The 13,068-nt window shown below is 38.4% G+C and overlaps 1 protein-coding gene across 8 annotated transcripts in view; it reads left to right on the forward strand.

Moving 5' to 3' along the window:
- Positions 1-13,068, forward strand: part of akap11 (A kinase (PRKA) anchor protein 11) — a 48,182-nt gene that overhangs the window by 20,411 nt on the left and 14,703 nt on the right. For 6 of the 8 annotated variants that reach the window (XM_057852561.1, XM_057852555.1, XM_057852557.1 and 3 more), the window contains 2 exons: positions 1,385-1,471; positions 12,270-12,316. In XM_057852561.1, coding sequence (XP_057708544.1) covers positions 1,385-1,471; positions 12,270-12,316 — 134 coding nt within the window. The remainder of the gene's footprint in view (positions 1-1,384; positions 1,472-12,269; positions 12,317-13,068) is intronic. The other 2 variants (XM_057852562.1, XM_057852556.1) reach the window with 1 other exon arrangement.

Raw genomic sequence — 13,068 nt, forward strand, 5'->3', positions numbered from 1 at the left:
TTGATTAATTAAATCCCCGCTAACTCGAAAATTAAGCCCTATGTGAAAAATTCTGAGCTTCCCCTTTAATTTAAATTATCGGAAAGTCAATTACATGCGATGACATTTTTCTGTTGTCGTTCTTATGTTGATGTAGCAAAAGGAGAAAAAATAGTGAAGAGTAACCGATAAATTACTTTTAAAGTAACTTAGGCTACGTTCATACCGCAGGTCTTAATGCATTTCAGTTTTTGTGTCTAGGTACTATGCAGTTATTGTATTGAAGTCATAGAATAATAATCCATGATTCCAATTTTTTTGTTTTGCTGTTTGCGGTTTATATTTCTCAAGCAGTGGTGATGTAAAGTATTTCAATTGTTGATCACATATGTTGCCGCATAATGGCGATATCCGTTAATACTCCAGGGGAGTCAGATATCAGATAGATATCAAATTCTCATCTACATATGAATGAGCCCAGGTCAACATTGAATTGGCCTGTTCTATAAATCAAATCAAAAAGAGATTTGTATTGACCGACAGTGTGAATGTAGCCTGAGACTAGATGGGTCGCACTTTCTTTTGCCAAAATGCAGAACAGGGGCCTTGTAGTTGTTTAACCCAAAATGCTATATATACTTGAAGATTTTACTTGATATGTGCTGCGTAAGTACAATTATTCAATTACGTCAGGAAAAATATATATGCGGTCTAAGATCTAAAATATTTCATGCAGTTGGAATGCGCTAAAGTAGCTTAGAAGAAATATGGTTTTGAATGGAGAAACTGCAATAGATATCAATACACAAGAGAGATAATGGATCAAACTAGTCTAGAGTATCCCTCCTTTAACATGCTCTCACACCAGTTGCCATTTTTGGTCAAAATGGGGATATCGCTCTGTGGATAGAAACCTGACGATGAGAACCTTTTCCCTCGGTATCAAAGGAACACAGTGCCTCGACTGTAGAGGAGATTGAGTTAATGTATCATAATATTTTCTAAAGGTGTGTCTTAAAAGAGTGCTTTTGTCTCTTCAGGCGTTGTTTCTGCAAGAACAATGTCTACCGCCATGTGTGATTCATTAGATTCCCTTTAAAAGCCTGTTGTGACCATTTCCGCTTAGCTGATGAAACGACTAAAGGGAAAATACAATTCATCCTCAAAGGATGTTGGAGCATGACGCGATACACTCCAAGTAGTTGAAATATGTAATAGCAAATGAAAAATATAATAAAACTTATCCTTCCATCCTGACAGTGATGCACACTGTCGTTTAAGTAATTGATTTGCACGTCGAGTGAGATCTTGTTTCTTTTGCGAGCATCTAACATAATATTGATAGGGTAAAAAAATTACAATGCAACCTTGAGATCTTGGTACGTCACTGGCCTCCTTTCTCCAGCAGCAATGGAAATAGCAGCAGCTGGAGCAGTCTTGGCCTGGAGGGGGAGCCCTTTGAGGAACACATGTCATCCTCACCCTCAGACAGGTTAGTTGACATTCAATGTTCTTTGGAATCTGAGATAGCTGCAAGAAGGAGGGAGGAATTGCAAAATGACTTTCAATGTGTTAAATATATGTTTACAACCCCTGGCAAAACTTAAGGAATCACCAGTCATCAGAGAATGTTCATATACTCAGTTGTTTCATTTTATAGAAATGAATGACATCATCGACATGAACCAAAACTAAATTATTTTGAATGGCAACTTTCAGGGAACACTACATTATAGCCAAGAAAAAATCCATCACGAACACTTCAGCAAAAAAGAACAATGTTACAATGGTCTAAAGAAAAGCTGTTGTGGACTATTCTCGCAGTCGGCGTGATGTCACGATGACGTCATCTCGCATAGCAACGTGTCGCCATTTTGAGAGGGGGGCACGCACAGGTAAACATCCGTAGACAAACGTTGTCTGAAATGCATATATTTCAGCTGTGTTTTGCATCTTTTTTTCCTAAAAACATCTTAAACATGACTTATTATCACGGGTCACTGCTGACAGATTTCTTCAAAATTGAGTGATTCCATATTTTCTTCCCCTCTGGTGGATTGGAAAAAGTAAATGTTACCGAATACCACAGTTCTCTTTTTTTGTGTGTTTATTAAAGCCAAAGGCCATTTGAAATAACTAAAGTTTTCTATGATTTATTTTTTTTCTACTTAATAAAATAACTTGGTCAACAACCACAAGGGCCTGGTGGTTCCATAATTTTCCAGAGGTTGTATTAACAGCAATAGCTGATATATCGGAAGAACTCAGTGTTTTGAAGAAAGAAAAAAAGTGTTCCAAAAAAGAAAACCATATGATAACCAATTCCTATAGCCTAACGATAGCTTATGCACAACTCCAGAACCGATGTAGTTCTGGTTGACTAGTGGGTTTTGTATCGATTGAGGAGCTTGTCTTTGATATTTGTATATGGCAGAAAACACAGACAAGACTGAAAAAGCAGTTTCTGCTCTTGCACTCCTCTTTAAAAGAAACTGCTGTATTTTAAGCCAGAAGAACTGTTGTGTTTGATAGAACAATATGTCTATATGCTGCCATAGCAGATTCATGGCGCATTAAGCCCCCGAACCGTTATAAATTTGTCCGTTTTACCCTGGAAAACCCCCGTTTACAGACGGCGCGCAACCGCTTTTGTTTCAACCCAGCCATAAAACAAAGATAATTAAATATATTTATTATTCAAAATAGCTGTCATTTTTAGCTTAGAATCATTAATTGATGTCTAATATTTTGTTAACAAAAAAAAACGACTTTAAAAAATGATTCACTCGCACATTTAAACTTTTAAACAAATTACGTCACAATGAAAAAAATGGCGTCCGTAAAAAAGTCACGGATATCTACCTCATAACTATCGCTTACTTGTATTTTTTTGTTTTTTTTTGTTACTGTCGCATTTTGTCTGATATGTTAGATGGTAAATAATCAATCCAAATGAAGAAAAAAATGAAAAAAAAAGTTTAACAGGGTAAATATATGACAAAAAAAATCTCAGCAACTCCTTGATGTCTGCTATTTCTGCATTGCGACCCTTGTTATATTACAATATTTCACCCATAAAATCCCCCAAAAATCCAGCTGTGGCCATTCACAGCTGTGTCTTGACACTCAGTGATACATGCTACATGGATGTTTTGGATCGAAACAAGGTAAGTACGCGATAATATCTCGTTAAAGTCGTTTCGTCTTTCTGCTCTCGCGTGCTCTCATCTCCAGATAGGGTTCTGCTGTTTATTTATTTTTTTAAATGCCCTCCTTTTCAAAAATGTTCTTCCCCAAGAAAATATAGATTTTAAGTTTTCCAATGATGTGACACATGCATATCGGACAATTTTGAAAGTTAGCCAAATTGGGGGTCTCAGAGCGGAACTTCAAGTCACCTGAGTGTTTTCCGTCATATATCTTATATTTACGAACGGATATCGGTCAATTCGATTTTTTCCCCCCACAGTTCTAGATGTAATCCTTGAAAAAAGAGGATCCATTTTTTTACATTATACAGTAATTTGTTTATTCATCATGCAAGCTTAACTATACAATAACATTAACGTTAAACCCCCGAGGTGACACACCTATGTGTGGCGCTTGAGTTGTTTTACCACTTACGATTACTCAAAAGATGGCTTATACATTTGTGCAAAGATTATGTATGCTGCAGTGTTGCTTCTGTTTACATTAGATAATTATATGTTGCAACACAAATTCATGCGGTTCACATTTGTGACAGGTCTGTTTAATGGCAATTTGAAATTGCAGGGGGCAGCTGTCATAATCATATAATTTTTCATTAAATAATGTTAAATACATGCTGTTATCGTGGCATATCGTTATTGTTATTTAAAATGGCTCCTATAGGTTTTTTCTTAAGTGCCCAGTACTATTACTGAAGCACCACAATTTACCCTCACTTCTTTACATATTTGAGCTCTAAATTGTTACTAATTTTGAAAATTGAGTTTGTTACTACTTGTCCCAGTTTCATTAGAGTCACACCCCTAAATTGTAGCCGCATGAATACCAACATTTTTGATGCAAGCCTGGAATACAGCAAGATATGAATGGATAGAGTATTCTTAGTTGTTGCCACCTTATTTTTCATGTTGTCTTTTTTAAGCATGCCTGTAGGCAAAAACAACAGCTAAAAAGTAGTTAACAACTTTAATAGGGGTTGATTTTAAAATAATGTTTTTTGTTGGCGTATCACAGGCCAGACACAAACTAATGACAATCTCGTGGAAAAATAGTGAGCCATAGAGATGTGTAACAGCGTCAGCACCGTTGATTGTAGATTTTACAAAGTTTGCTGTTCAGCATTATTCCTAATAGGGAATCCCTAGTTTTTGTTTTGATGATATTTGTAGACAACACCAAAATAGCTCTTGGGTGTTTCCCTTTTTGGTTTAGAGTAGACTATTTTTATACTCATCAACCGCTCACACCCTTTGGCTTGAGGTATTAGGCTAAAAGTCAACAATTTACCACAGGATAATGGTGTCTCTGTTTTCGCTTTATTGCCCATATTTAATTTGTTGGTTAAAGTCTCTCCTGAAAGGTGTTTACTGCAGAACCGGGATGCACAAGCGTATTTCTTTTAGAGGTCACTGAAAATTAATGTCGCCGTTTCAATATTGGTTTACACAGCAAAGCGGCAATACTTAAACAGTTACAAGGTTGAATGGTGGCAGTTGTGTTTAAGACAACAGAGCAGTATTAAATTAAATCAAATAACTAAGTCTTATTTATGAAGATTCTTTTTTTCAAGCAATCGGATCAGATCAACCAGATCTACACAGCGTCCCACCCTCATCCGAACCATCAAAGCCTAGCTCAGTCACACAATCAGTCACTCACTCATTCACTCCCACATAAAAGCTAAACTCAGAAAGTAGGTCGAGCATGTTTTTAAACATGCATACGCATTTATTGCAACTTCAGAACCTGAGAATTATGCTGTTCAATATCATTTTTCAATTTTGGGAGAAGCTTCTGACAGATCTCCCCTCAAAACTCATCTCTATTGTGATCCCAAATGTTTGCATCAGCTCACAACCAGTCCTAAAACTATTCCCACAAATGCTGACAGTTTGATTGCATACTGCAGTGACATTCTCACGCAAGGAAGACTTTTCTTACTGCTCAGTATCACATATATCGTGACTGTCACATGTCGTTTTTATGTTCCTGCAATTTCCGACCTTATGGACTGATGCCGTTCCCATCAAACTAAATCCATATGTCACTGGATTTGCTTCTGGGAATTAAAGCCAGTCTCGTAGTTGTAGCAACTGCAACAATATTGCATTTTTTGGCCATTTTTAATGCATATTTTCTTGCAAAACTAATAAAATTACATTTGAGCAACACTAGGTAACTTTTTAACCTTTATAAAATATTTAGGGCTGTCAAAATTATCGCGTTAACGGGCGTTAATTAATTTTTTAAATTAATCACGTTAAAATATTTGATGCAATTAATGCATGCACTGAATGAGCCGCTCTCGCATTGCCTCAAACAGATTTCAATGAGGCCGTTTATGGACATTAAGAGTGAAGAGAATGCCACCGGCCGCTTGGGGGCAGCGCAGTGCCGTTCCATACTATTATTATTCCTTCTAATAGTGGGAGAATTAGTAGTTGTGAGACGTTTATGCTGTTGCTTTGTGCTCCACACATATTTTGGTAAGTTTGCTTTCTTTTAGTGGCAATTATGTGTCTTTTGTTGTATTTTGGGTAAGATATGCTCTGTTATAAAGGCGAGTGGACACAGGCTGCTTCTTTGGGCTGCGCCGTTTATTGGCATACGCTTCTGCAACTCTTTCACAACAAACAGAAGTATCATTTAGTGAAAGCACAACAAAAATAATATTGCTCTCTCTCAAAAAAAATAATGTTCACAAAAAGAAAAGCACTTCAGTCTGTAGTAATGAGGCCCTATTCTCACACAGCTAAACAACAATGCAAAGTGAACTGGCATTACTCAGAGTTTGGTCACTCAATTCTTATTATTGTTATTTTTATTCTTATTATTATTATATTAACTCTACTTTTGATTGAAAATTGTACAAATTTTATTCAAACGAAAATATGAAGAGGGGTTTTAATATAAAACTAGGCCTGCAAGCAGGACTGAACGGGCCCTCGCAATCTAGCGCAACTCGGACGTCACGCAACTCGGACTGTGTGCAGGTCAGGGTGGTGGCAGATGCTCCTCTCTAATCATCTCATTAGAACCTAACATGCTCGAAAGTCGCCTATTTACATTCCCACACCCAAGAGATAAAAACCCCTATTGGAGAGAGTACTACAAAAAAGGAGCCACTACTGAGCTGTGCAGCCAAGCCCTTATTCAAAACCAAAATTAATCTTCTAACTGGGCCAATTCGACGAAGTGTGCCAAATATTGTGGCTATATAAGCTGCCTGAGTCTTTGAAAAAAAATATTTCCTTTAAATGGCGAATAAAGGGTCATCACGGCAACAGACAGAGACACGTGGACATGGGCCGTAAATAAGTATTACAATAGGTCTTCAAATTACAATGACCAACCTGAAAAGAACTGGACATGTATTGGAAAAACGAGTGACTTTCTATTGCCACTAGTTGGCGCTGTAGGGTTGATGCAAATGATCTCTATAAGGCCCTTCAGGGTATGACTCTCAACAAGCACGGGAAGTTTGGCGCAGATATGTTGTATATCTGCCGAGTTATGACTGTTCAAAGTTTTTGGAGAGAAAAATTGTTGACAGTCATTTTCACTTTCCTGTTTGGACCCCTCCGCTTCAACAAAACTTCAATATTTTTCATCAGGCACCTGAAGACAGGTCTTAAGCCTTCCCTTATGCAGGTTTGAGGTCAACAGATTTTTTTTCCTTGGAGGAGGAACCTGTCTCGTAAAAAAAGGCATTTCCTGTTCTCACTAGGGGGCGCTAGGCCTAATGGGTAATATTTCAATGCACTCATGTTAAGGGTGGGATGTCGCACATACATGCCAGATATGAAAAAGATTGAACGTTGTGTGAAGGAACTATTAGTCATTTACTGAATTTGTCATTTTGCCGAAAAAATGGCCGACTTTGGCACCCCGCCCAGGTCAGGCCCGTGAATGAAAACACACCATTTTGATAACTTAAGATTTCATATGCCTCATGAACAGTCTCGCCAATTTTGAGAATGATCAAACTAATTCCCTAGGTGCCAAGGTGTAAAATGTGCACACTGTAAATCGATAAAAATTTCACATTCAATCCAAAATACCCGATTTCCTGTTGGGTTTGGAATATGCATGCAAGAGACTTTTTGGAGCAGTTTTGTACAAGGTATCGACTCTCCGAATTTCATCCCTCTACGTTGAAAAAACCTAAATGGAGAGGCCTTTTTGAAAATTTCAAGGGGGCGCCACTGAGCCATTTTGTTACATGTTTTCGTAACGTTGCAAGATTATTGAACGTTATGCAAAGCCACATGTATGTCCAAATTTTTGTGAGTTTTCGTGCATGTTCAAGCCTCCAAATGTAAACTCCTACTGTGAACCGATAAAAATTTCACATTCGATCCAAAATACCCGATTTCCTGTTGGATTTGGAATACGGGTGCAAGAGACTTTTTGGAGCAGTTTTGCACAAGGTATCGACTCCCCAAATTTCATCACTCTCTGTTAAAAAAACCTAATAGGAAACGCCTTTTTGAAAAATTCAAGGGGGCGCCACTGAGGCATTTTGCTACATTTTTTCGTAACATTGCAAGATTATCGAACGTTATCTAAAGCCGCATGTATGTGCAAATTTTTACGAGTTTTTGTGCATATTCAAGCCTCCAAATGTAAACTCCTACTGTGAACCCATGAAAATTTCACATTCGATCCAAAATACCCGATTTCCTGTTGGATTTGGAATATGGGTGCAAGAGACTTTTTGGAGCAGTTTTGCATAAGGTATCTACTCCCCAAATTTCCTTGCTCTATGTTGAAAAAACCCAATAGGAAAGGCCTTTTTTAAAACTTCTTTCTGTCGCCACTAGTTGGCACTGTAGAGTTGATGCAAATGACCCCTACAAGAACCTTCAGGGTATGACTCTCAACAAACACGGGAAGTTTGGCGCAGATATGTTGTATATCTGCCGAGTTATGACTGTTCAAAGTTTTTTGCGTGACAAATTGTTGACGTTCATTTTCACTTTCCTGTTTGGACCCCTCCGCCTCAACGAAACCTCAATATTTTTCATCAGGCACCTGAACACAGGTCTTAAGGCTCCCCTGATGCAGGTTTGAGGTCAACAGATTTTTTTCCCTTGGAGGAGGAACCTGTCTCGTAAAAAAAGGCATTTCCTGTTCTCACTAGGGGGCGCTAGACCTAATGGGTAATATTTCAATGCACTCGTGTTAAGGGTGGGATACCACACATACATGCCAAATATGAAAAAGATTGAACGTTGTGTCAAGGAACTATAAGTCATTTACTGAATTTGTCATTTTGCCGAAAAAATGGTCGACTTTGGCACCACGCCCAGGTCAGACCCGTGAATGAAAACGCACCATTTTCAAAACTTAAGATTTCATATGTCTCCTGAACAGTCTCACCAATTTTGAAGATGATCCAACAAACTCCTTCGGCGAAAAGGTCTCAAATGTGCACCCTGTAAATCGATAAAAATTTCATATTTGATCCAAAATAACCGATTTCCTGTTGGGTTTGGAATATGCGTGTAAATGCTTTTTTGGAGCGGTTTTGGACAAGGTATAGACCCCCCAAATTTCATTGCTCTACGCTGACAGACCCTAATGTTATAGGCCAATTTTAAAATTTCAAGGGGGCGCCACTGAGCCATTTTGTTATATTTTTTTGCAACGTTGCAAAATTATCGAAATTTACAATTTTCCGGACGTATGTGCAAATTTTGGTGACTTTTCGTGCATGTTCAGGCCTCCAAATTGGCCGTTTTCATTTGCCCTGAAAAAAAAAAAAATAATAATAATCCTTTGCAAAACAATAGGGCCTTCGCACGCTTAGTGCTCGGGCCCTAATTACTATAACTTGTAACTATAACATTCATCTTTTATGAACTACAAGTCTTACTATCCATGGATCACTTAAACAGAAAGAATGTTAATAATGCCATTTGTGGATTTATTGTTATAATAAACAAATACAGCACTTACAGTTGTGGTCAAAAGTTTACATACACTTGTGAAGAACATAATGTCATGGCTCTCTTGAGTTTCCAGTTATTTCTACAACCCTGATTTTTCTCCGATAGAGTGATTGGAACAGATACTTCTTTGTCACAAAAAACATTCATGAAGTTTGGTTCTTTCATCACTTTATTATGGGTTAACAGAAAAAGTGATTAAATCTGCTGGGTCAAAAATATACATACATGGATCTGAAAAAGTGAATCATTGACTTGAACAAGTCAGGAAAGTCACTTGGAGCCATTTCAAAGCAGCTGCAGGTCCCAAGAGCAACAGTGCAAGCAATTGTTTGTAAGTATAAAGTGCATGGCACTGTTTTGTCACTGCCACGATCAGGAAGAAAATGCAAGCTATCACCTGCTGCTGAGAGAAAATTGGTCAGGAGGGTGAAGATTCAACCGAGAATCACCAAAAAGCAGATCTGCCAAGAATTAGAAGCTGCTGGAACACAGGTGTCAGTGTCCACAGTCAAGCGTGTTTTGCATCTCCATGGACTGAGAGGCTGCCGTGCAAGAAGGAAGTCCTTTCTCCAAAAGCGGCACCTTAAGGCTCGACTGAAGTTTGCTGCTGATCACATGGACAAAGATAAGACTTCTTCTTCTAAGAATCTTCTTCTGGAGGAAAGTTCTGTGGTCAGACAAAACAAAAATCGAGCTGTTTGGCCACAATGCCCAGCAATATGTTTGGAGGAGAAAAGTTGAGGCCTTTAACCCCAAGTACACCATGCCTACTGTCAAGCACCCAGCAGATTTGATCACTTTTTTCTGTCCACCCATAATAAAGTCATAAAAGAACCAAACTTCATGAATGTTTGTGACAAAGAAGTATCTGTTCCAATCACTCTATCAGAGAAAAATCAGAGTTGTTGAAAAAACTGGAAACTCAAGAGAGCCATGACATTATGTTCTTCACAAGTGTATGTAAACTTTTGACCACAACTGTATGTACAGTATGTTGTATGTATATATCCGTCTTATGTCTTATCTTTCCATTCCAACAATAATTTACAGAAAAATATGGCATATGGTTTGAATTGCGATTAATTACGATTAATTCATGTTTAAGCTGTTATTTACTCGATTAAAAACTTTAATCGTTTGACACCCCTAATATTTTCATAACATTTTTGATGATGCGTCGACTGACAACGAGTTGAATGACACCTCTTTTATATCTTGAGTGGGTCTGTATCGCTTTCACAGGCGCTAATTAACTTTGAGGAGGGTGGCAGGAACCCTTCCACACAAAAAAACTAAAAATGTGCTGACTGCTTTACGGCATACGTCACTTCCCAAAAGTTTTGTATGAGGAGGGGAAAAAAAGAAGCTACCAGTAGAGGCGTGCGAAATTTCCGATTCTTAGGCAGTGAAAGATTTGAGAACGATTCACAAACATCCAAATTCCGATTACTGAAATATGCCAATAAAAGCGGATTTAAAACATAGTCGGTGCGGTCTTCAGGACGCAATGAGGAATGGACCGAGAGTAAACATCATGCTCAACTCACGGCTCTGGCTCAACTCATGCCGCTAGATAAAAAAACAATAATACATGACTGCCGACAGCAGCTACAGAATACGCCCACAAAATGCTACGGTAGATAGCACATGTATAAAGAACTAGATGCGAAATGGCAGACTCGGCGGTGTTAGCAAACTGCCGCCATCTTAAAGCAGTAGACTTCTCTGGAAGGCTGTTGTAGCGAACCTTCCGAGCTAACCTAATTAACTTTTTATCTAAAATACTCCTAAATCAGCAAAATCTTGACTTGAATCTCTCTTTAAATGATGAACCAGTTTTAAAACTCTCACATGTTGAAAGTAGACAGAAGGAAAATTATGGAATCACGGGAGCAATTTTCAAAACTTTAACGGTTGATTCACAACATCAAATTAAATTAATGTAGTTTAAAGCTGCTGATACCGAATGGTAACGTGAGTATTTTATTTACTGTTTTGAACTGTTAACTTGACACTGAAATAGTAGTTTATTTAAGCCTAAGAGAATCATGAGGTGCCCTAAGATTCCCACCTCTAGCTACCAGGATAAAAGGATACTAAGAATAAACATCACCCGCTGGCGTGACGCCCCCAATCTCCACTCAGCCACACGGTTGTTAACTGTCATATGCCATTGTTTAGCCACAACTGGATTCATTGCCTTATTACTCTTCATCCTTCAGACAGCCGCTGGAAACAGAAATGTCGTTTAATCCATCTGCAGGTGACCGGGAGATCATGATTTTACGACACTGTGCAAGTTTGCGCTGGTCCTCATGGGAAACTCAGTCTTCCTTAAGGCAAAACACTACCGCTTTTCTCCACCGGCATTGCTAAAACAACCAAAACCGAAAAGTTACCTAGTGTTGCTTTAAAGGTCCTATGAAAAATAGCATAACTTCACCCAGCGGTCAACTTTGCAAGCGTGTAGTAATGTAAACTAAGAAACTTGAACTATAGTCATGCTTTGCTTTATTGTCACCGAAAAAGTCATATTCCTTGGAAATTCAGCCCTTTAGACAATGACATACATAATTTGGGTTTGAAGAATGTAGCAGGTGTGCAATCTTGTGAAAATTAATTACTTTGAAGAAACTGGAATAGTTTAAATTATATTTTAAATGTGCGAAATGTCCTTCACTGCCAACAGGCTCTCTACCACCACACAGGTTAAACTGTTTCAATACATCCACCCGCGTACTACGAATAACTTATTGTGTCCCCCTGTACAATGTATACCTGCAGTCAAAGGTTTTGAGACACTTCACCATTCAGTCGGATGAGAAAGTGTCTCAAAACCTTTAACCAAGGGTGTACATTGCACAACTTATGACTAACGACACCGACTATATAACCGATGAGTTACAGTAACCAGCTGACTAAGAAGCAGGTTCTAAACATCTTACATTGGCAAAAATCAGTGTTATAAGAAATTTCAGAATTGAGAAATTACATTGTTCCTCTTAAACCTTCTCATGACTGAAGTGAAAACAGGAACGTTACTGGAAATCATTTTGCAGGACGGGAATGGGTTTCTTGATTTTAACTGGTTTGTAATGACCTCTCTCTCTGTGACTAATCCAACAGTGACCATACAGACGACAAAGAGACAGATGTCAAAGAGGAATCTAATGGTAAGGGTTCCTTTACTTCCGTTCAAATTCACCGCATTCATTCAAACATTAGTCATTGTAACATAAAAGCAGCAGAGATAAATGAGTGGGCATAGTCCTTGTAATTTAAGTGTAGTCTGCTCTCGCCAGTCATTAACATCCACATTGACTGCCATTGACTGTCTGTGTGTGTCATAGCAGGGGATTTTACCACCCCCGTAGTGCGAGTCAGCCACACTGACGTTCATTCATCGTGTACACTCATTATTATAAGGTCTGTGCAGCCCCAAGCCCCCCAACCCCCCTACACACACACACACACACACACACACATACACAAACACACTCTAACCCCCCCCCCCCCCCCCACTGTCTGTTCTTCTGAAAGCCCAAATTCGCAGTTTGACTGTAGACCCCTGTAGATCCTGTTTGGATTTGTCCTCCTAATAACACTGTGAGACATTTGAAATGTCTTTAAGAAGTGCTGTGAATAATTGTTTTTTTTCCTCCAAACTCAAAACACATTACACATTATAGTATAGAAAAATGTGGTTCGATTTCAAGGGGCATACAGATTTTAGCATTCGCAAAAAATGGGGCGAAACAAGTATAATCATGCTATTAGTTGCTTCCCTCTAGTAAACAGTTAACTACTGTAATTTTCGCACAATAAGCTGCCACCCACAAAATTTGGCATGAAAACTGCATTTGTTCATACATAAGCCGCACCGTACTATAAGCCGCACCTGTCCTCACTGTATTATGGAATGTTT

This window comes from Corythoichthys intestinalis, chromosome 12 (assembly GCF_030265065.1).
Source record: "Corythoichthys intestinalis isolate RoL2023-P3 chromosome 12, ASM3026506v1, whole genome shotgun sequence".
Lineage (NCBI taxonomy): Eukaryota > Metazoa > Chordata > Actinopteri > Syngnathiformes > Syngnathidae > Corythoichthys > Corythoichthys intestinalis.